Source organism: Poecilia reticulata, linkage group LG20 (assembly GCF_000633615.1).
Source record: "Poecilia reticulata strain Guanapo linkage group LG20, Guppy_female_1.0+MT, whole genome shotgun sequence".
In the NCBI taxonomy this organism is placed as follows: domain Eukaryota; kingdom Metazoa; phylum Chordata; class Actinopteri; order Cyprinodontiformes; family Poeciliidae; genus Poecilia; species Poecilia reticulata.
The window spans coordinates 10,851,871-10,877,007 of record NC_024350.1 but is presented as its reverse complement, the minus strand read 5'-3'; the positions used below and the strand labels follow the sequence as shown (position 1 = coordinate 10,877,007).

General features: G+C 37.2%; 1 protein-coding gene across 1 annotated transcript in view; it reads left to right on the top strand.

Moving 5' to 3' along the window:
- The window catches only part of LOC103482418 (contactin associated protein 2), a 167,494-nt gene that overhangs the window by 42,663 nt on the left and 99,694 nt on the right, over nt 1-25,137 (top strand). The window contains exons 10-12 of the mRNA XM_008438563.2: nt 1,904-2,023; nt 2,851-2,966; nt 6,076-6,160. Of these exons, the coding sequence (XP_008436785.1) occupies nt 1,904-2,023; nt 2,851-2,966; nt 6,076-6,160 (321 nt within the window). The remainder of the gene's footprint in view (nt 1-1,903; nt 2,024-2,850; nt 2,967-6,075; nt 6,161-25,137) is intronic.

Below are 25,137 nucleotides of genomic sequence, written 5' to 3'. Positions count from 1 at the left end.
TATATATATATACACTTAGAACTAGAAATGTACCTCAACATAAAAAAAACATAAAAATTGTTGTTTAAATTAAAATGACAAAAATCTAAAATAGCACAATGCATTGGATTGAAAATAATAATAAAAAAATAGTGGTTAAATTGAACCAAATAAAATAAAAATGTACTAAAAATTGTATTAACAGAATAATAAATAAAGATAGTCATAGACTAAAAAGCAAATTAGACATACTGAACTTCAAAAAAAATAGCATGGTTAAAAATATACATATTTAATTTGCTGCCCTCAGGTTTAGAGGAAGACTGGTCCTGAAGTGAGGACTGTAATCAGAGATCAATGATTACAGTCTATTTGAGTTAAAAGACATAGATTGGACTCTACCAATGTCAAAGACTGTACAGCTCTTAAACATATCACTTAATAATCAGATAGTGTGAATTCAGCTTCGAAAACAAATAAAAGCATCATTTATAAAGCAGATTCTAAAACACACTGATGGCCGATTCAGAAGCAAAAAAAATGTGTGGTGTGAACTTGCTTCCTGTTCTCCATCAGCATTCTTGCAGCTTAAATATATCACTATAGTGGAACTACGGACTAGAAAGCAGTTTATGTCAGTAATCAATTTGGCGGGTTATAAAACTGTGTCTTAGATTTTCTGCATTGGAGTGAGGGAACAACACAAACTCTGGTCACGAGACATAAAACATTCTGGTTTTGATCAAACACCTAGATATTGTATCTGTTCTAAATGGTTTATTGTAAGGAACCGCAGTTTAAGCTGTTAGTTCTCCTTTATGGACTTGGTCCCATGTGATCACCCTTGATTTTAAGCATTTTTTACTAGAGCAAAAATAATTTTCATTATTTTGTTTCTTCAGTTCTTTATCTGGAGGTATTTCTGAGACGCTGTCATGTACCAGCCTTTGAGCAATAACTTTCAACTACAGTAGCAACTTCAAAGAGTTTTTCGGCCCTTTTGAGATAGCATCTGGACTTCCAAACAGGCTTCCAAACAAGGAACTACTTCTCCAAATCCCTGTGAAAAATTTTTTAAAAAGTGCAATATTGTAGACAAAAACATCAATACTCCAGTAGACAAAAAACAAAATAAATAAGCAGAAAGGAATGAAAGAAGTGGCAGGCTGTGCACATGAGAAGACCCAATAAGAAACACATGCCAAGCTAACAGAAGGCAACCACTTAAAAAAAAAAGTTCTTGTTAAGCTTCTGAGCAGTCAATATGAATCAAAAAAGTTTCACTCTTAAAATGATTTTTTCTTTCTCTGCACTGCCATAGGTGTTCATGTTCATGAACACCTATGGCAGTTCATGTGTTGATCTCAGTGAAGATCAACACAAAACTTGCATCACAATGTTGTCAGCTATCTTGTTAGTAAGTGGAACAAGACACCGGTTCTTGACAGGCACTGAAGAGAAATGATAGAGAAGCAGCAACGTAAATTACCTGCACACCAAGACAAGAGAGTAAAGACCCAAGTTTATTCTCTTTGAGACATATCAATTCGTCTTTCAACCAATATAGAACTAAAAGAAATTGACACGTTCCAAGTTTTAATGATAGAAGAGCAGTAATTGATGACAACAGAAGAGATTTGTTGACTTTGCACACAAACTGGAACTATAATTTTTTTCTTTTCATTGGGGTTACAAAACCCCACAATGAAATAAAAAAAAAAACTCCTCCTTATAAGTTGATGTCAGCACCATGCCGCTTTGAGATATTGTTACAAAACATGGAAAGTCGTATTACAACACGACTTGATGGATTTCTTTTAATGTTGCAATGCATAATCAAAAAATTGTGGTCTTTAATATATAAAATAATCTCTTTTCACTTTTAGGGTTCATGTTTTCCGTTTCTGTTTTTCTGTTGCTGCAGCCGTCCACGAGCCTTCATGTGAGGCTTACAAACACTTGGGTTGGTCGTCTGACACCTACTGGATTGACCCTGACGGTAGCGGACCCCTCGGCCCCTTCAAAGTAAACTGCAACATGACAGGTGGGTTTGACATTGGCTTCAGCAAATTCTCTTCATTTACATGTGCTGTTTTAATTCTTCCTAGTCTCATTGACCCTAGAAGGAAGAAAACTCTGCAGCCCTACTTATTCTTAACCTCAGACAGCGACAGGCTTAACCTGCCAAACCTGGGGTTTCCATGGCAACACACGCGCACAGATTGTGGCATTTAAGGAGCATTAACCACAGATGCTCTTAAACATATGTACACCAACGCAGACACCACAAACATACATGAAATAAAGCTTTTGAGCAAATCTGAGAGGACTCAAACAGCCCAAGTGACACTTTTGGCACACTGCCACCCGTATGCACACTTTCATGAGCACGCGCACACATGACTGAATACAGAGATACTCTGGAACAGCAGAGCATGCAGGCAGAGCAAAGGCAAGACTTTTGATGAAATGTCACTGCACCCCACTGGTTGGCCCCTTAGTCACACCAAAAAAGCACCACTCACACACGCAAACCCACGCACGCACGCTCACACACACCCCAGAAAAGTTTAAATGTTAAGAGTTTTTCTTTCTAGCACAAATTTGCACCTCTTAGAGACCTGAAGCCTATACTGGCACATTTCTTGAATGGCGGTGCACATGACCAGGACAATATTGGAGTGAGTGATTCAGACCCTAGCAGCATGCAAGAATAACAGCAGTGTCAAGTGTAATTGTGTTTTTTTGTTTTTAGTGTGTTTAAATTACTCAATGAGCATGTAAACAGATTAAATTGAATAAATTCATCGTATTGTTCGTGTGCTCTGATTTATGATTCGGTGTTGTGGTTTTGCATTTGTGTACGAGAAGAAGACAAAGTGTGGACAACTGTTAGGAACAACCTGCCACCCAGAATATCAATCACCGGCTCGAGCAGAGAGAGACGAACTGTCCTCCAAGTCAACTACAGTTCCTCTATGGATCAGGTAACACACAGACAGGAGTCTGTAGTCCCGTAACATTTTGGGTTGCCAATGGGAATACAACTGCACAATATATATTATAATACTAAATACTGTATTGTAAGAAATCTTGATTATTTGAATAATCAAATATCCATTCCCCCCTATAAACACTGCGTAATGAACACTGTGTGACACCATTTAAGACATCAGAACTCAAATTACTTCTTAAGCCAATTCAGTAGTGACTTTTGTGTTAATACGTATATGTGAGAAACTCGTCCCTGAACGTTTTGTTTTAATGATCAAACTGTCACCTTGGTCTTGACAAGCTGTCCAGAGATGACCTGTCAGGATGTTTGCAGTAGGACATCAAAGGTTTTTCTTTATTTTCAGGAACTTTTGGGGTCTCTTAACAACTACGTAGATAGAAAATGAATCATGTTTGCTCTGCCTAAGTGCAGCAGCATGTCCTTTTTTTTAAATCCAAATCCTATTTGTCTGTGTTACTTTGAAAATATTCTTGGACATCAAATTGATAAGAACAAAGCCAAGATAGAAAGTTAGAAACATTCAAGTCCACCAACCTTTTACTTCTTTATAAAAATACAAGGTTGTTGAAAACCTGGGCATAAAGAGATGTGCTCATAGTCCCTAGACCAGGGGTGCCCAAACATTTTGAGAGTAAGATCTACTTCTTCACTCACCAGCCGCCTGAGATCTACCTCGTGACACAAAGACATAAAAATTGAAAATTAAACTCTATTGACTTATTTTATATGCGAATATACATCAGTTGTAGCAGAAATAATAAAGTGACAGAAAACCTAATCCAGTTTCTTCCTCATTCTGACACTGGGAGCAGCTTACTGGTTTCTCAGTCAGACGCTGGTTGCAAACCTGACACCAGCAGGTGTCAGTCAGTTATGGTGGATCTGAAATTTGGTTTGATGACCTCAATATGAGAAACTACAGACTGATAGGAGGAACCAAAGAGCCCAGTAAATGTAAAGGCAAATCTTCTGAAGTCGGGATATAATTAATTTAATTTCACATAATTATCGCGGTAGAATTTAAAACTTAATGAAATATATTTGTCCCATTTGATGTTGTGTGACGTATGCTCACAAAGAACGAGGTGATTAGTCCAAGTTTGTCATTTATTGAACATTCAGAAACTACAGCAGGTGTAATGAACCACAGCAAAGGTAAACAAAGGTAAAACAATTCGAAAAGACCATCAACTCAAAACCACTCGTACCTTTTTACTCTCTCTCTCTTTGTCGTTTAAGCACATCCGTTGCCGTGGCAACTGCCTGCACCCCGCAATCCGAGCAAAGATTGCATTAAATACACAACATTCAGTCCATTATGATATCAGGTTTCCAGGCTTGATGTTTATTTCTTGATTATTAATAAGCCTCTCATGAACACAGCGGTGGTTGAGTAGCTAATTTAAACTCCTGCTCTGCTCGACAGTCGGTCTTTGAGTCGCCTTTTTTTCTCTTTTTTTGTTAATGGAACCGAAAAGCACTGAATTGCGCAACACCTTGTTGAAACAATAATTACTGAGATTATTAATTTTAACGTTTCGTTGACTTTTTATAATTATTCTCTTTTAATGAAGTTACAAACGTTTAGGATCTTAGTGAATATTTTTGATAAGCCTATCAGAGGAGGAAGTGCTGGTCTCAGCGTCCTGGCGGCGATCAGTTTGTCACCTGCCGAAATCGACTCAAAACCTTCCGTGATCGACGTATTGGGCACCCCTGCCCTAGACTGTTTTATTTGTGAGCTGCATCATTACAGGTCTCGTATTTCATTTTTTTCAACTCATCTCTGTACTCCCTTGTGTGATGTTGGAAAATGCATCTGCTAGTTGCTAAATAATAAAGGTAACACTTTATTTGAAGGGGGGTAAATAAGACTGTCATGACACTTTCATAAACATGACATAACACATGTCATGAACATGAATAAGCCTTCATGAATATTTATGACTGTTGTCATAAAGCATCATTCGGTAAAATATGACAATTTTAATACAAAGTTGACATTATTCAAAATGTCTTTGTTATGACAACTTAACATTAACCAAGAAATTATTACTATTTAAACTTTACCTTTAATAACATAAAGATACCTAATTTTTAAAGTGCAATCAGTAATACTTTTATAACACATTTATGTCAGTAATGATTTCTTGGTTAATGTCAAGTTGTCATAACAAAGACATTTTGAATAATGTCAACTTTGTATTAAAAGTGTCATAATTTACCAAATGACGCTTTATGACAACAGTCATAAATATTCATGAACGCTTATTCATGTTCATGACAGGTGTTATGTCATGTTTATGACAGTGTCATGACAGTCTTATTCACCCCCCTTCAAATAAAGTGTTACCATAATAAATATTAATTTGCATTTAGACCAAGCATAACATGTTGGTGAATATAGATGTGCCAGAAGCTTTATAAACAATGGAGGAAGACTGTAACTTTTTTAAAATTTTTTACAAATATGCAATAAATCTATTTGTTTTATCCTAAAATCCCACAACAGCCGCCTCATCATTCTCCATGCTTCTCACTGAAATGCAACAAAAACTAAATCAGCCGCACTTTAAATCTTTGAGCCTCCAGACCTGCAAATGCCTGGTGATAAACCAGCATAACGAGTATTTAACCTCATCGCTGTATGAGTTGTCTGCTGGGGTTCTTTTAAATACGGCTTAGGTTGCCTGAATCTGCTCTCTTGCATTAAGGAGTCGATACCTTAATCTTTCTGCTGTGTGGTTATAGATTAGAGTTGTCACTCTCGGTCAAAAGCCAACTGTGGGTGAATTTCACATGTTGCAATACCCCACGAGGAATGATTAGATTTCTTTCCCCCCAAAATGATGCTTTAAAAATAAGAAATGACGCAGTTTGCTTTCTTTACATTACGCTCTTTCATCTTAACGTTTGACATTTGATTTTCAACCATTTAAATGTAGAAGGAAGTGAAGCTTTTTTTTTTTTTTTTTTTTTTTTTTACTTAATTTTGTTTTCTTATTTTGTTGCTGACTGAAATTGGTGTGTCTGGCTGAAAAAGATGAAGTGAAAGCACAAATCCTTGCCTGTGTTTCCAGGTGACAGCCATCACCACCAGTGCAGAACACTGCGAGCAGCAAATCATCTACAGCTGTCGCATGTCCCGACTGCTCAACACTCCAGGTAAGGGATGAAGATGGCATCTTAATTCACTGCAGACTCCAAAACAAGGCGGCACACATAGAGGAAGAATGTTCTGTTTTCATTCGCATATACGGTGCGATGGAGAATTAATTGTACACACAAGAGTAAATAAAAACCATAAAGCTGCTTTTATGTTTACTGGATTGTCTACCACAGTGCCAAGAATGTCGAAAACTACATGCAAATGTTTCTTCAAAAAATAATGCACTCTCAGCTGGTTGATGTACAGCACCACCTACTCCTCTTTTCCCCTCTTTGTGTTTAAATCATTCTTCTGGAACTACTTCTGCAACTGAAACAGACCACTGCAAAGGAGAGGAGTCCCAACTGGAATAATTTGGCTTACTTTTATTTGCATTGGGTTTGACTAGATTCACTTTGATTGATCTAGGCCTAGTGGTTTCATATCAGTTTACTTTGGATTTGTAAAAATGTGTGTTTAATTGCTCCTTCCTAAGAGGTTTGACTTTGATCTGAGCTCCGTGTGCAGCAGCTCGGAATGTTTTCCACTAACACCCTTGATTGTACGATCCATGTTTGTGCACTTAAACACCACTCTCATTTTTCACTATTAGAATAACAAGCTTGCAATCATTTTCTGACCTGATTTCTTTTGGCAAAAACACATTGCATTCCGTCCATGCCCACATACACGCACTTTGCGTGCAAAGAGCATGACCACAACGACCTACCTTTGAGGATAGCTTCGTAAAGAAAAAGCACTCCTAGCAATTAACGAGAGCAAAAGCAGACAAAGAAATTGCAGGAGATGAAGCGATGGTGGATTTGTTAGGGTAATGTGTACTATGGTTGTGAGGTGAGAAACACTGGTAGGCAACCAGTAAGTGAGACATTGCAGCTTTTTGAGGATAGAAATTCCCACAAATTCCAATGGTGTTTAAAACTTTTGGGATTGGAGTAGGACTGCTCTTTTTAGAAAAGGAATATTAGCTGTGTTATTTTAGTAAAGAGTCCTTACAAACATAGCGATTGCTTTTTGCGCTTGCTCATGCGATTGTGTCCATGGTTTTTGATTGACTGAAAGAAATAAAGGTGGTTTGTAATAGACGGGTCTTAGTGCAGCAGACCAAAACTTTGCAATTAACTTCCATAGCAATGAAAGATGGTCCTTTCATCTACTAACATAGCGTGCGCACACACACACACACACACACACACACACACGCACGCGCACACACACGCACACACACGCACACACACACAAATGCATACTCACTTAATATATTTATTTTTCTCTTTAAACCAGCATGGGAACACACTCATGCCACCACACATAACCATGCAGCTAGGCAGACCTTCATTAACTAGCTTACTCCTAATTCACTACATGTAAAGTTAGGGAAATCCAATTACTCGTCTAAAATGACTGAGAAAGTAGGAGCAAGAAAAATCATTTACCCAAAAATATGCTTCATAAATTACCTGTCAGCTTTCATCAAATTACACCGTCAACAGCATTTCCTTTGCGAACCACAAGCACGCATGTACGCAAGGCAGATACACACTGGCTTCTCCACTACTTCCATTTTCATTCCATCCAGATCTCATCTATTAGCCGAGGACTGGCATTTTGAAGCCAAACGAACCATTAAATAGGAATTATATTGTGCCACCAGCACACCTATTTTAAAAGCTTGGACAGTAATTGTTGTAAATGTTTGACCTCTTCTTAACCTCTGTCACTTATTTTGTCATTTTAGCATTATTTTATCACGTCTCTCGCATAAACACACCCACCGTCAGCAGTCATGTTCTGTTCAGTATTCACTGATTCACAAGATGGGAACCTGAAACTACCAGAGTGCTCTGTCCAGATGTGTGCACAGACACACATATAGAAAAAAAAAATACACAACTTGGACACAGTAATATTTCATTTATCTTTCCATCCTGCTTATTCCTTCTTCTATCTCATATTTTCCTCTTTCCACTCCTGCGTATATTCTACAGAATCCACATTTATCAATTTCCGCCCATCTCTTCCCTCCTCTTGCTTCATACTTATCTTCTGTAACTCATCTTTGTACTTTTCTGTATCCGTGTCCCCTCTCATGTTGCCTTCCTCCCTTTCTACAATCTCAATTTTACATCTTTCATGTTTTTTGTTGTGTATATGATCGACATTCTGTCCCATCACATTGTTTCTGTCTTTCTTAAAACTTTCTGAAAACACTTTTTCTATTACCATTATTATAATCTGACAAATGGAGAAGAAAATATGTATGTATGTTGCTTGTTCTTTGTCTACGCTAATTGCCATGGTCACATCAAATGACTCTTGGAAGAAGTTGCCATAGTTTGTCAAAATAAAAGAAAAAGCATCATAAACCAGTGCCTACACAAAAGAAGAATATCAAACCTAAATGTTTCCTGTCTTCCCATTTCAATTACTGGCACCACAAGAAATGTGTGTAAAATGAATAAAAAATAATTCATCATGTATTGCACTGGCATTTTTGCACACTGACAAATGTAAAAAAAAATCTTTGCATAAGCAACTGTATATCATTTAATAGTTGTGATTGATGCATGGTGGCCCGATGACACAACTACTTGCTGCAGTTCTCCAAAACATAAGCTCTTCATACTCCTGGACATGTCTGCAAGAAAACATGAATCATTGCTATTTTTGTCACAGTTTCACTCGTTTCAAGTTGTTCGATTTCCAAGTGGCGTTCTGGTTGTACATATAATCAGTATCGACCTGACTTGAGGTGAATAGCTATTTTATTCTTTAAATTTGAACTCAACACAAGTTGTTCTTACTTGAAAGACTCTTCTTGTCTTATTTATTTTGAAGTATGTCAGAGAGAAATCAGCTCCTGTGTCTCATATATAATATATTTAAACTTTGGGGTGACAGGAAGTGTAGATTAGTGATTAACAGTTCCTGCACATTTCAATAAGCATAAAAAATACAATGCTTAAAAATAACTGAGTCCAAAGAATTGTTAGGGGTACAATTAATTGGCACCAATGACACTGTCAGAAATAGTAGTTTCTGTTTTTTTTTTTTCTGACTCAAAAAATTTAATTGAATTGAAAGATTAAATAAATGTTTTTGTTCATTACTTTAATATGTATTTTCAGAAGAAAATATTTACTTTGCTCGTTGTCCTCTGAAGACCAGCCAGATAACTATGCAAGCGGAAACTTAAATAAACTTTCACTGAATTATAGAAAGGAAATGCAGATTAAATTACGGACATCAAAAACTGTGGAATGGCCTAGCACAAACTCAGACACGCAAACACGCGCAGATTTGATTTTAATTCTGAGCATTGTGCACACAAATGCACACACAGCCTTATAGAAGTTTTAACTTGCCAAAGTGCATGCTGTTTCTTTCTTTCCCAGCCTGTCCTCGAGGTGAATGATAGAAACATTTTAAAGCATGCAGGTTAATAGGGAAAACGTATTTTTCCGTCAAGTAATGGAGCTTATTTATTCACTGAACTGTGTTTCACTGAGTGAAAAAATATGCAGCTCACACAGTAAGCGCTAATATGCTGGCAATTTCCACTCGTACAACAAAGCACATCTCTCATCAAGTTGACAGCAAAAGAATGCCAGTGGTATAAAAAGGGCTATTTATTTTATTACATTATATAATCCTGAATTATTCGTATGTTTTTTAGTTGTGAATAAATTAGTGACCAACAGAGAGAAAAGGGTTCCTGATACAACACTATTATACAGCAGATGGATGAAATTAGAGAAGATTTTCACAAAGTGAACAATAAAGAAAAGTTATAAGGTAACTTATAACTATAGCTTATGACTATCAATTTATGACTGATAGTCACATTCTGTGGTCAGAAACAGACTAAAGATTATAACATTGTTATTTCCGTAATAAGTCCATTGTTTCACAACGTTAACTATGAGAATGTTTTATTCAAGGATTATATTTTGCCTTCGATTCAATATTTTCATACTTGCCGATGAATTAAACATACACCATCTAACCCACGTGTCAACTAGAGGGTTTGAAAACAATTTGACCTGGGTAAGTCGCGGCTCATGGATCCTGATTTAAAGTTTTCTCTGAACCAACTATGCACAGAATAAGAAAGGTTGAAAATTGGCCCTGGGTGCATATGATACAAACAAGGTGAACACAGGAGGAGATGAAAAAGAAACAAGGGTGACAAGAGATGAGAGATGAGTGTGGTTCAGGATAATGAGGCTGTGTGTATGTGTGGCTTTGTTCCAGTCCATTCCTCTGGTACCTCTGCTCTCAATTATTGCCTCACAAGTAACAGTCAAGTAAACCGGTGCCATCGTTCTGGCACACATATTCATTCAAATACTCGCATGTCTTGCGTTCAACCCTAATGACTTCACTTCCTCAGCACTGGTTAACCATCTGTTTATGTTTTTTTCCCCTCTCATCCGTGGTTTCTGATGTTCATCATTAACCTTTGCAAATGCAGCAGCAGCGGGACGCAATAGCTTCTCTCTCCTTCTCCTCTGGCTTTTTGTCTGGATTTCTTCTTTCTGCAAATGCATCAAGTCCCAATAATGGTGCACCGCTGTGAATTAGGAACAAGGCTAGCATGCGTTCAGCTGAATAACAAAAAAAAATGTTTTGTCACTCATTATGTTGAAAATTATGCATTCCCCAAACTTCTTTAGTGCTCAGTGAGTTCTGCTGACTAATTCCTGGCATGGTCTTTAAGTTGGGACACTTACTGAGGCTATTTCTTGACAGTCTCACTGCTTGTGAAGAAGTATTAACATTTTCAACAGCGACCATGTACTTGTACTCCATTTGCTTGAGATTATATCACTATTAACATCTTTTTAGATTCCATATTTTATGCCATTCAATTTTATTAGTCTATTGTGCCCCCACACAGAGCTATGTCTTTCATTACTCAACTAATGTTCTGGATACAGTGTCATTAATTTTAGAAAGAACCCAGAGCCAGAAGCTAGAAGGAGCTGAGAGGGAACATGAACTAATATACTGAAAGACAAGAAGGAGGAAAGCTATTACTCAGATCCTCAGGCATCTCTAATGCTATCCACTCCTCCCATCTTTCTCGCTCTTTTCCTTTCCTTACCCCCCATAGACAAGCTCCTAATTAACATTAAATTATTGTCTCACACTTGCTCTACTTTACATGTGGTGATGGGAATCAGTCCTCCTTCAAGGTTGCTGCAGACTTTGGGCCAACACCTATACTCATTATGAGAAAAATGGACTTGTACATTTAGTTTTTTCTTTTCTTTTTTTTTACTCCAGTAATTTAACAATGTCTTGCAAAAATATTCACACCTCCTAAACTTTTTCACACTTTAGCTATCGGTTTCACTCATTTGACTGGCTCGCTTCCCCGACAGCCAAAACAACTGCGTGATTTTGGTGACTAAGAGTAGACAGTCAGTTTCACAGCAGGAGAAGTGGGTTATTTTCTGTATCAAGCCAAGACTACTTTGATCGCCTGTTCGAGGGGAACAAAAGATATTTTTCGGACTCATGACCCATTTTCCTGAAAGTGGCAACATCTTTCTAAGAGCTCCAGTTCAGTGACGTGTATCTTTGTAGAGGATTCTTTACCTTCAATAAATCCAGGATGGAAGTTGTCAAATATTCAAACAGCTATGTAATTTTTAATGAGATGGATAAATAATGCAAACGTGAAAGATGGAGAGCAAGAAAATGTAGATTGTAGCCTGCTAAAATAAAACAGGTGAGCTGTTTTAGATTTGCACAGTTAAAGTAGTATTTATTTGACCAAAGTATAAGTTTTGAGCCACAGCTGATAGCCTGGGTTACTCTCCACAGATGTGAAACCGCACATGCACAGAACGAACAATGGTTGCAGGGTTTGTTCTACCCATGCACTGGCAGATAATAACAAAGACAATGGCAGATAGCATTATACACTGTCTAGACGTGGAACTTTTCTACAATCAGCATACGAAAACAGATGCAGTTTTCAGACAAAGTTGTGTAGGGGAAACTGCAAACAGGTGGAAACAGGTGATCTGCTCAGATTGGACAAAAATTGCTCTTTTTAATACATTATTTTCACAACATATAATAGTGATGCCAGTATCATGATATCTAGATGTTTTTTTTTAGCAAGCGAAAGGAAGCTGGTCAATGTAGAAGAGCAGATAAATTGAGTTAAATATAGGGTAACACTGAAAGAAGCAAGTTTTAAAGTAAAGACTTGGTTTACTGAAAACAAATGCAAACACTTTTCAAGCGTACAATATCCTTTTACAGTTGACTATTACTATTATGTTCCATTTTGCATTGCTCAATCACATAGAATCTCCGTAAAATACATTGAAGTGTTTAGTAGTAGAATGACAAAATGTAAGATAAATGCTTTACACAGAAGGCATTTAGAAATGATCTGGTTCCATTAAGATAGAAAAATAGGCATATACAGTATGTGTCTTACTCGGAAAACAAGTCAGTATTTTTTGTCTGCTAAAGTCATAACGGCAGAACAGACTGTATATAAAACAAGGACACACAACGTGACCCCTCTCAGAGATTCCCAGATCATTTACATTACATAAAGTCCTGTCTTTGGTTCCAGTTGCCTTGTTGATGCGTCATTGCCTGGGATAATGCGATCATATGTTGTGTTGACAGAGGCATGTGTCTTATCCAGCTCTGTGTCTGTCTACCTGAGTACAGCACTTACAGTTTGCAGTCACACAGGTGCCAGTGTCAAAAAGAAGTAGTATAACACTTTACACTACATTAACCTGGGGTATTACAGTCGTTTGCAAGAACAGTGTCTCATTGCTCTTTTATTTTTTTCCTTTTTATCTTCTTTTATACTGCTTGAGATTTTTTTTTTATTTCAAAAATGCTCCAAAGGTTTTTTTTTTTCAGCCTATTCCTAATGTATTATACATGCATGAATTAAGGGTATAGTGGGAAATTAATCTGGGATACCATTATGGCTGCACAGTGTCACAAGCTGATTGCCTCTAAGCCATAGTGCATTGATGTAGTCATTCATACAAGTGGAGGCCCAACCAAGCATTGAATGCAAAGAAATTTACATATTCACAGTTTTTAAGATTTACTGGTGTATTTACCTTTTTGGATTCATTCCAGCAAAAGATGCAAGTGTAATAGTTACTGAGTAATGTCCAACGGTGTAATGGACAATGTGTTAACCAATTTACACACAATGTTGAACACATGTTCAAAGGTGTTAAATAAGAAAAGAATAATTATCAAAATGTTATTTTGGACACAAATTTATTCCTGACAAATGTATATCCCCTCGAGATGAGGAGGGCCTTTCACAGTCCAGCCCATTTTGGTCATCCTAATTAAGCTCCAGATATATGAAGATCCCACCTCAGGTCAATGGTAAAACTCTGTTAAGATCTACAGAGCAGTTGTGCACCATCAGGTTCAGATTCCTAATGCATCCCCCGGCAAATAATAACAGCAAGTGTTTACGTTTCGGTGTGATTTTAGAACACCTGTGAGTTCCCTAAAATAACAGGCTTTTAAAAGCAACTGCATGACACAGGGCTTTTTAAACTGAAACAAAATGTTTTTAATGATATCCCTCTCTGCCCGCGCTTCTATTTGTCCAAATTACTTGTTGCTGTGCCGTTAATTAGACCAGGTTCACATGGCTTGTTTGTGATTAAGCAGTTAGTTGAAATTGGTGTCCTTGTCCTATTGCAAATGTGTGGTGTGAATAGTGGAATTGACTGAAAGAAAAGAAGGAGTTTTAAAGCCTTGTGTTTTTTTTTTTTTTTGTTGTTGTTGGAAGCCGTTTGCCTTTTTCTTTAATTTAATTCACCCAGTAATTTTTTCTTTTTTTGTTTTAAAGCCAACCAACAATACATTGCTTACATTGTGTAAATATCAGTCTAAATTTACCTGGTGTTAGAATTACATTTGCATTTTAATGCCATGCAAATAAATGTTTTCATTTGGACATATGTGACCAGCAACAACAAATCCAGGAACAACTCTCCCCGGGGGAGTTTTGAGTTATTTACATATTCTAAAAGTTTGGATTCTAAGATCTCCAATGATGTCATAAACATAAAAGTAAAATATGGCCATTTGAAAGTTGGCAATCTGCAAACAAAAACTGGGAGAAAACAGCTCTCATATTTTCAAAATTACCCCATCAGGTATTACCGGGAAGGTGTGCAGGCAAGTGAGCTAGCATAAAGTAAATGGTTTATTTTAGGTGTTACAGCTATTAGATGCCATTAGTATCGCTCACCCAGTCACCATTATATTGCACTCTGTGCAACACCGAACTGGGTAGGCCCATCTGTATTTCAGGTGGCATACTATGTATTGTAATAGTGTTCTTAAAACATTGAAAGTTGTGAAACTCACCCCATGAGAAACTGTAAGTTATTTCTGCAGACATGTATGCCTCCGATCATATACGTAGTCCTAAAATCCTTGTTTATCATAAAGAAAACTGTGTTGTTTGAAAATATTTAATAAGACTCTCATTATAGGCTTTTTCAAGCATATAGCTGAGAGCATCCAAACCACACATTCAGACAGTTGTTTTCTACCTTTGCTGTCCTCAGCCAAAATTAAACATCAGTCGATACAACCAGCTTACAAGGGAGTCTATTATCCATAGACAATAGGAAACACTCAGTGCAATGCATTGTGAGCCCTTTTCTAACAGTTTTGTTATTGCCATTGTTTGCATTACAATTCTGTCTGAGACAATGGTCTCAGATTTCTCTTTAGGTGAGTCAAAAGAATATGTCATATGTTTTGCTTTGACTTTATAATAATAGAAACATTACACTGCATATAAAAATAGTGAAAAAACAAACATTACCTGACTAAAAGCACCAAAGAGAGACATATACACAGACATTAAAACATTTACACAGTCTACAGATATATGTTAAACAAAGTACATAGTTGGTCTAAACATATAAGGATAAATGCACAAAAACTGAAAATTGGATCTAAAAGGAGGAGATATTGCATGCAGTTTGATTACCTACCTCTCATTATATGTTTCTCAATTTTAATTTTCCTTGTCCAGGTTATGCCTTTTTTCCTGTTGTGTATTTTCTTCATCTTTCCTATTTTATCTCTCTTTAAAATCAATCTTCTCCTATCTGAGGAGAAGATTGATTGATACATGGAAAGGCCGTAGGCATGCCATGTATAAAGAAAGTATCCCACTCAAATAAGAGACAAATGCACCTTAATGTACTGAAAACCTCTAGTATATCAAGTAACCTTTTTTAGTTGTACTTTTTTTATGTCCATGAAAAATTTCCTGATGATATGATGTGATATAGTAATTTCTACTACACATTTTGATACAGGTGTTTACATGCACCATTATCATTTACTCACTATCTGACATTAAATCAGCTACTTTGATTTAGTCTCTTCCTGAAAAGTTCATATATGAAATCTGTCTTTTTTTTGTGCTGTTGTTTAGAGGTGAAATCCATCTTAACACATTTTCTTTTCTACATTTGTTTCTTATTCAAAGATGGTCAGTACAACATTGAACATGGCAGGAACCAGTGTTTAGCTCATCGAATAAATTCAACAATACTATTTGGGTTATCAACCAATTCAAAGAGTATAAACTGACAGACAAAAAGAGAAAAGAAATAAACATTGCACTCTGCAGCAACAGCTTGGTGGGGAAAGAGAGAAGAATCACTGGAAGTTCTTCAAAATACTGGTTCCCTTCTCTGCGTAGACGCAAACAGCTACATGCACAACACCTCAAATGAAAAGCTGAAGAAATTATAAAAGGCATCTGGAAAAGTGAAATTGACTCACTTAATGAGTTGCAATGATGTCTTTTAATTTGCAGTGAATTTTCCTCTCCAAGGTTGCCAGGAGTATCGACTGTCGGGGAGATCTAGAGCGTGATCACAAATGGATCATCAGACATTTAGAAGCCCCTCATCCTTGCATGACATGCAACTTTTCTAAACCCTGTCTTACACTCATTTATATAAAAAATCAAGAAATATTCCCACATTGGTTTTCTTGCTAAGCATGCATATTTGAATTTGGAAGTGCACAGATTGCTGGTTAGCGTGATGATGTTGGCGACAGTCACTGGAGGCGGTTTTAACTCGGCTCTCAGATTACAGCGGGATATTGGGGCACAGAGAGATTAGGCCAACTGGAGAAACAACAGGAGGAAAAAAAAACGGGGGAAATATCTTTCAGTGATGCTAATGAAGCAACACAGGGAGGGAGGTTGATTATCTAACTTGACCTTGAGGGGATATGAAATGAACCCAAGAAAGTTGCATTAAAAAGTTTGCACATTTTTACGTAGCAGGGAATGTGTTTATCAGTGAGTCTATTTGTAATGTAAGCTATTTGATTTAACATCAGTTCTATTGTAAATCTATTGTTTGTCTCTTACCGAGTTATTGTGACAAAGAAGCGTGTAAAAGACGTAGTTCTGTGGAGCAATTTGTGTCCTGTCTTTCAAATGAGGAGACTGAACAAACTACTGAATATTCATGATGTTTGTCTTATCAAATGTTGACATACCATGTGACATTCTCTCATAATTACCCAGCTCCATTTGCATATGTGTGCGTTTGTCTGCCTTATGTTTAAATTTCCACCCTTTTGTTCCTAAGCAGTCGAGCATGATAACATATTGGTGATCAGAAAATATTAGTTATGATCGACTTAAATACTTTCCATTATTTGAAGAAAGGATGGAGTTTCAGGTTTGTTTGTTTTTTGAGACAATCAATCATGAAAATAAGAACTTCTGTTCAAAAACGTATATTACAATTATGCAAGATTGTGTCTAAAAACACCTGTGATGCTCAAACTCCTTTGACAACTGTCAGAACTTAAAAAAGAAGATAAGAGACACTTCTTGTCCCACTGCTATTACTCAAAGGAAGTATCATCTCATTTCAGCTCTTAAAGGAATTAGAAGATCAAACGAATATAGTTTTTTATTTTTCCTTTAGAATGTAATTCACATATGATAGTAGCTAATCCTAGAATCACCTTTTAGAACATCACTGTATTGCTTTCCTCAAATAGCAGTTTTATTCTGCTCTGTTATGTATAAATATGACATTTAATCTTTAGACTGACTTACCGTGTGTGTGTGCGTGTGTGTGCGTGTGCGTGCGTGCGTGCATGCCTGCGTGCGTACGTGTGTGTGTGTGTGTGTGTGTGTGTGTGTGTGTGTGTGTGTGTGTGTGTGTGTGTGTGTAAACGCACACTGGTAACACTTTATACTGTATATTAAAATAAATTTAAACCGATTAGTTCGCCGACCATCAAAAACATAAGTATTATCAAATGGCGCAGTTCATAATTTCATCTTATTTACCCATTGCTGTGCTGATGCACACAGACATACCAAATCCACTACTGAGAAAGATTGAAGACAATTTTACCAGAAGCTGTTTTAGTCATGTATTTTTAGCATTTTTCAAAATTGTATTTCCATTTCTACTCTGCTTTTATGAAAGGTTGCTAAATACCGGGTCTTCTTTTTGTGTGTTTTTTTTCTGCACAGTAGCTCATTTTGGAAAACAAAAATGTGAAGTAAATGAAAAATAATGTGTTTGCTCTAAAAGATGTACGAGTAAGACCCAGTAAAACCCGATGTGGTTTTATCTTACTTTGCTGTTACTTCCTATACCAGAAATTAAACCAATTCTAAAAAAAAAATTCAAAACGGCAACTGAGAGACAACGCTGGCCTGAGTTAGTGGTAAAAGTATCTGTGCATTATCCCCTGTCTCACAGTCGAGCCCTATGAAGGATATTAGTTTCTAACCTGCTGTTATGCCACATTTGTTTAGAGGTTTTCTGTTTATTGAGGCTCTTACAGTAAAATGTAATCGGATTAACTGATATCTTTGTATGTCATCCACCATTTATCCTTTACTTGTTTGCTATCAGAAAAGAACATTTAATCCTGCATCCACATCTTTTGTTGACTTTTGTCTTTGAACAAATGTGCTAGATTATTGTGTAAAGACTCGGAGGCAGGCTGATTACAGATGGCTCTGGTATTTTTTAGTGAAATCAAGTTGTCTTTCTTCAGTTATGCAAAATTACAGGACATTTAAATTATGTATGCCATATATTTATGTGTGTATGTATATAAATATGCAGGTATGTATGTGCATCTATGATCAAAATCTTATTTAAAAGACAAAAAACAGATTTCAGTGTTCGGTTCCAATTTTCAAAAGAAAAAAACGTCACAGTTTCTTCCATCTCATCAGAAGTCAAACTGCGTTCAGCATTTTGAGTGATTTGCTTTGTTTAGCGTCTTTGACATAAAGTGAGTGAAGGTGACGGAAGCACTAGCTGTCTCATTTTCTTCCGTAAAGCCTATTATAAGAAAAAACAATCTCGGGAACGGTTTAGAAAATGGTTCATATTTCATCCCTTCAAAGCTCCATCACAGTTTCCTTGCCTTTGGATGGTTTTGAAACACTATTTTATAGTTGGGAGGGGGGTTTTTTGTGTTTTTTTTGCACAATGCAGTCTAATTCATTCGCATCTAGGGAGGCATTTTGTCAATCTCCCCTTTGATATAATTCAGAATATAAGGTACTAAAATATCTAGCTAAAGGTCTCCCAGGGCAATTGATTTGGATCATGATCAAAGAACAGCCATGAAGTTATGCAGCAACAACATAACTAGTATGTTACTTTTGTAGTTTATGCACATAACGCAAAGCAGCAATGTTTTTGTATCACAACTGCATGAAAATGCTGAAATGGGAGATTATTATCCAGTGCTAATGTCATCTTGTTGTGGGTCAGGCTGATATACAAGACAGATTCAAAGGAGAGCGTGATCTGGACGAATACCGTCATACTGAGCTCATTAGGCAGAGTAACAGCTGGACATTCACAAACATCTGCACCATGTTTGCTCTCTAAACTTAACTGCTTAACCTGATCTTTGAAACCTATTGGCATTCAGACCCCGTTGGGGTCATGTGCAGATCTGACTGCTCATGCGCTTTCTTCCTCACATTCACGTGAATCTACAAGGACCTCTTTTTCCTGTCACACACGCACACAAACACAGTGAACCCAGTCGCCCTCACGACTTCTTAATTTTCCAGCAGTGTAGGCAAGTGGCATCGGGCAGTTTGTCCCCCTGACAAGGGTCACCAACCTAGGGGAGAGAGCTCTCTTTCCTTGCGCGGACTGCTCGGATGACTCCTGTGCATTCACCGAGATAAACACTTTAAGAGGGGGGAGAAGGAGGAGTGGGAGGAAGGAGGAAATGAAGTGGAGATGGGTGGAACTGAGGGAGGGTAACACAAAGAGTGGGGAAATGAGACCTAGTGATGAGAAGAGGAACGGGGAATAGCAGGTGGAGCAGAAGGATAGAGCTGGGTCAGGCTGGCAGCATGACCGGTGTAGGTGAGGATGAGAGCAGGGGATCGAGGTGTTGGGGGAGGCTTGTGAACCACAGCATGATGGATCACGATGTTAGCGGATAAGACGGCTGTTGAGAGGGGGCATGCTTGGCTTGTCAAAAGCAGCTTTTGTCAGGAAGCTACAAACGGGCACACACACAAAGTCACACTGGGAGAAGAGCTGTACATGTAGAAGAGAGACGAGAGAAAGGGAGGGAGAGGCAGGACATTATGTACCACTGTGCCTGGCAATTTTTATGTCTTAAATAATAAAAGGATTCCAAGCCTTCAACCTGCTTTTCATCGAGTCATTCAAGAAAATAATCTGTGTGCAGTTCCACTTTTTCTACTTTGTGGGTTCTATTTCTCTTTCTCTATTTCTCTCTGCACATGTATAAATACACAGATCATTGACCCAAGCAAGGTGAGAGCCACATTTATATTGTTAAAACTTTTAATAAAAAGTCAATATAAAACCAGAAGAGCTAACGAGTTGTTACAAGTACGTACCTCTACAGGGTTTTGTCTACAATCCTCAAAAGGACTGCAGGCAAACAAGTTAGCAGGTATTGTCAAGTCTAGATGATTGATTTCTTCTCTGCGATTTTTGTAGTTGTCTTTTGAGCTCCATTTGTCATGTGTTTCAGAAAGATTATGTTTTTGCTGCATGATCTCTGTGGGTGGCTCCACATTAACTACAAATGTGAGGCCACACATTTGTAGCTAATGTGTTGGTCACATACATGTTAATGTGTGTGACCGTGCCTCTGTAACCATCACATAAATTAGCATTGTTGCTGCTAATGTATGTGACCATTCTATTTGAAAGTTATGATTCATCCAAAGAACGTGTGTTTTCTTTTCTGAAAAATAAAAAAAATAAATACGTTTTGTCATTTGGGGGTATCTGGAAGGTGTAATGTTGTCAGTGCCCAGCCCGTTTAGTTTGAATGCTCAACGCTGTTGTGTTGGAAAATGCTAGATGTTGATTTTTATAAAATGTCAGATAAAAAACTGAGTCAGAAATTTGCAATAAGAACTTCACTTTTTTTCAAATTTTTTTTAACTTATTTTATTCAATATTTTAAACTAAATTGATATTTCAACCTGAAATAAAATGTTCAGGTTAAAAACTAAGCTCAGTGGAGAGTTTTATTATTTTTTTAATCCTTCGGAATTAGAAAGGTTTCTTACGACCCCAATACACCGAGCCAGCAACCAGTCATGCATATCGTCTCCTGTGTCCAAAGCATCCGTCTCTCTTTTTCTTTTTGTTTTTGTAATGTAGTAGTGCACCGTTGAGCTTGTCGCAGTCGTTCAACCTAGTTCAACATTTGGAAGAGGCACATGGTCTTTCAGTGAGGGAGGTTTGCAATGTAGTATGACAGAACCCAAAAGCTGCATCATATTGATTTATTTAATTTATTCAAAACTGAATAAAAAAGACCATCTGATGATCACGATTCAGGAGAGAGCAGCTCTACATGACAGGACAAACTTGCAGCTGGCAATAAGTAAAATAAGAAGGGCTTCTTTTCTCCATTCATTCCAAATGGCTGCTAAATACTATAAAATGTTACTCTGAGTTCATCACTCCATTAAGTTGGGGAATTTACACATTTTTTTAGAAATATGTGCTCTGTAATTGTTGCAAAGTCTAAACGGTAAGCATACCCAAAAAACCCAAATTGCTTAAATTCTGTGCTTTACAAAGAGCTTGTCTATCGTGTTGTTTTATAAAGATGCACTAACGAAGCCTCCTGTTTTAAATAACAAAAAAAAAAAGGTTGAACATCTTAGCTTGTTCCATGAAGGCACTTTTTCTTCTCTAATTTTTTAGTCTCTTGTTGACAAGATGTTACCTTATCTTAATAAGGGTCATTATTGTGTGTTAAGTTTACGTGTTGCAAACCCTTTGAGCTTTGAATTATGCAAATTGTCCTTGTATCTCAGTCGTGTTCAGGGCGCCTTTCTTCAGCTCAGATTAATCCCGTCTAATTACAGACGCAAACAGTTTGATATATTTGTAAGCACTTCTTCACTTGTGTAGGTGCAAGTCGAGCAAAAGCAGCAGCAGCAGTTCAGTTCAAATCGAGTCCAGTTGACTGATTAGCGTCTGATGTTCAAATTACTTCCACAGAAAACCCAAGGCAAACTACGGACTTCTGAACTCATGGCAATAACTGTGTTTAAACAAGCAAATTTAACACAAAACAAAATGAATTATTCAGGGTTTTAATCCAACCATGTTTGTTGAGAATCACAAATTAAAGACCCCCTGCAGTGGTCTGAACTCTCTATGTGAAGCACGTCCAGAGGTTTCAAGTATGGTTGTCCTATTAATTTTTTGTTCACTAAATTATTGATACATTTTTATATAGCAGTACATGTGAAATACAGGTTGACTTTAAAATATAAGGCGGGCTTTAAATCATTTCTTTGGCTTCTTTATGCTTCCATTTTCTCTTTTTTTTATTTTGCTGTCCCTGCATTTAACAACTACCTCCTGAAGCTACTTGTAAACATTACTACGCAAAATATTTATTCTAATTTATCTCTTGAAGCACATGGCAAAGAGCATAAAAAAGCCAATATCATATTGAGTGACTATATTCCATGTATTAACTTATCAAATGTAGTCTATTTTTCATTCTAAGTAACAGTAAATAAAAAGCACATAGAAAAGCTAAATGTCTGCCATTGAAAGCTTATTTGCTGTTTATGTTTTCCTGTGGAAGCACTAAAACCTTTTGGTCTCGCAGCTGCAGTGCAAAGATGGAGTCAGGGTTATTTTCTTTAAAACTCTTACTTTCAGTTGTTTCATTCGTATAATGTGTGCAGGGACTTTCAACTCACTGAGTGAGTGCATTTGGTACGAGAAGCTTTTTGGGACTTGTGGAGTGGAAAATAGCACACCATTGCGACAATGAGAAATATTACAGCTGAAGGCTCAGGGATGTCATGGCGCTCTCCATCCATTCTGCCTCACTCGGAAGCGATACGTTTTTATTGTCATTTGTTGTCTGCAACGTATCACACTGACTATGGCATGCACAATGTGACTCGATATCATAACAAAGCTGCCATTCATTTTTAAAGGTTCTGTAGATATGGAAGCGTGTTTTTTTTTTTTTTCTTAAACAGTCAACCAAGAGCTGAACTATTGGGAAAAGTCCAAATACCAGAGGAGAGGAATGAATAGATCTGAAGGAATAAGAATACTTAATGATGCACAAAACAGAGAAACAAGAGATGAAAAAGCGTGAAAGGTAGAACCTCTAATGATGCTTCCCGCTGTGCTGTACTGCAGGTAACCAGGAGACTGCCGATGTTTCCACACAGTTTCTCCTGACTCCCTCTTACAAGGCAGTTATGAAATTATCATAATCCATTTTCAGGGTGCACTGGAAGAGCCATTCCATGTGGTGGGCTGTAAACTGAGATTAGATTCACACCGTGATGTAAAGGCATCTCTGCAAATGCAAATGTAGAGGCGATTTAAACCCAGTTCCGTTTTCTGGACCTTCAAAGGACAGAACATTTCATGACGTGGCCTTAAACAGACTTCAGACCAAAAAGCAAAAACCTTTACCTTTTTTTTATCGATTTATTTTTTCTGTTTTGGGACTTGCATTAGATCCATTCCAAGTTTCTTAAAATTATTACTCTTCATTTATCTGAACAAACTAAATCCAGGGGAAATGGCAGAAACCATGGGAGAAAGCAAGTCACAGCAAGGGTGTACAAAATATTCTCTAAATTTAAGGAGAAACATAAGGATCTAAGTGAAGAAAGTCTAGCAGCATTACATCTTTTTCAGCCAGCTGTGATGCATATATGTTTGAAATACGCGTTTCAAAGGAAGCCGCCCCTGAAATGAGAAACTCCAAGTGAAACTAAGTGTGTGTTTACATCAGCACGGTGTGTCCATATCTAATGCAAGGGTTCCTCAGAGTTACCTGTTTAAGTATATACTCGCAGTGTCTGTGTTACGGTAAAGGGCTACATGTCTGCGGTTCCCAGCTTGCCTTGGGCCATCCTGTGGTGTTTAAATCTGTGTATCATCTGTCGTTTAGCCTTCTATCCCTGTGGCTCTGAAAGGCCTGCTGCCTCCTCAGTGTTTGGCGCACCGCAATGTTTGCAGTACAATAACCCAGGCAAGCTAACAGGATCACATAACGCAGCATGACTACTGCAAGCAAGAGTACGGGTGCCGGTATTGTACAGCCTTATAAACGCTCCAAACTTGACACGCTTGGATCTTTCTCTTATTCAACTCAGAAGCTTTGATCGTTGTCCATCTTTTCCTTTTGTCCTAATTTGATCAAAATTGAGTCTTTTTTTTAAATATTATTGTGTTTCACCTACAACTAACGCAGATTCTCGTGATTTGTTTTGCAACTTATACTTAAAATAATACCAGTTTATCCCTGTTTACCTCTGATCTTTTTTTTATTATTATTATTAAGTCACCAGTGCATACGGACATGTATTCCCTCAATAAAGCTAATTTAACATCTGGTTTGGAGAAGATTCTTTGAATAGGTTGCAGGTTGACTGAAGGAACCTTGTCCTAAGTAGGATATAGGAGTGGATGATGATGCTTTTCATCAGAAAGAGCCTCGAAAGTATGAGCTCAAATGTCATGATTTTCACATCATCATAAAGCAAATCTTTGTTCACAACAATAATTGTCAGCTCCACAGAATGTCTTAAATTCTGGGTGTCAACGTTTTATCAGTCTCTATTGTTCTGTGTCCAGTTCAGTTCTTGTTTCCAGCGAGGGCTGGGCACCTTGCTCATTGTTTTCACTGCCGTATTGTGTTATGAACTTAGTGTTTGTGGGGCATTTAACAAATTGTTTGTGGCCCCGAAACATACAAAGAGCAATTGTGCTTTTATTGCTCCATAAAATGTTTGACATTTCTCTTTAGGCCAGTACGTGTGTTATTTGACGATGGTAAGCTCTTCGGCACATGTTGTTTTTCCTCACCAACCTGATCACTTGGCTTGAACGTGTCCAGTTCAGCTGATGATTCAGTTACCAGAATCAGCAGCATGTGCATCATGACTGGTAGGATTGTTGGTTTTCTACTCAGTCACCCAGTTGTAAGTTATGTACTGTGTAAAACATAGTGATGCTGACTTGCTGTTGTTTTAAACACAACAGTATTTTCTTTACTTTAAAATATAAAATAAAATGGTTATTGGGAAGGACAGACACAGTAGCAGAGCATAGGGCACTTTAAAAAGTAAAATGTTTCTCATATTTAAAGTAACTATCATTTCACATTGACCTGCTGTTTGAGTAAATTAAATAAGTCACATATAACAAACCTTTTGATATTCTCTAAGCTTTAGAAGTACTTCTTAAGTAGATGCATTGCTTTTAGACCTGAAAAGGGATTTTCTGTTTTCAGCCCATCAGTCAACAATATTCCACTTTTTAAACATGTGAGATTGTGTGTTATTTGCCATTAAACAAACCCTTTCATTAATTTGTTAAGCATACTTTTAATTCATTTGCCAAGAACAAGAAAG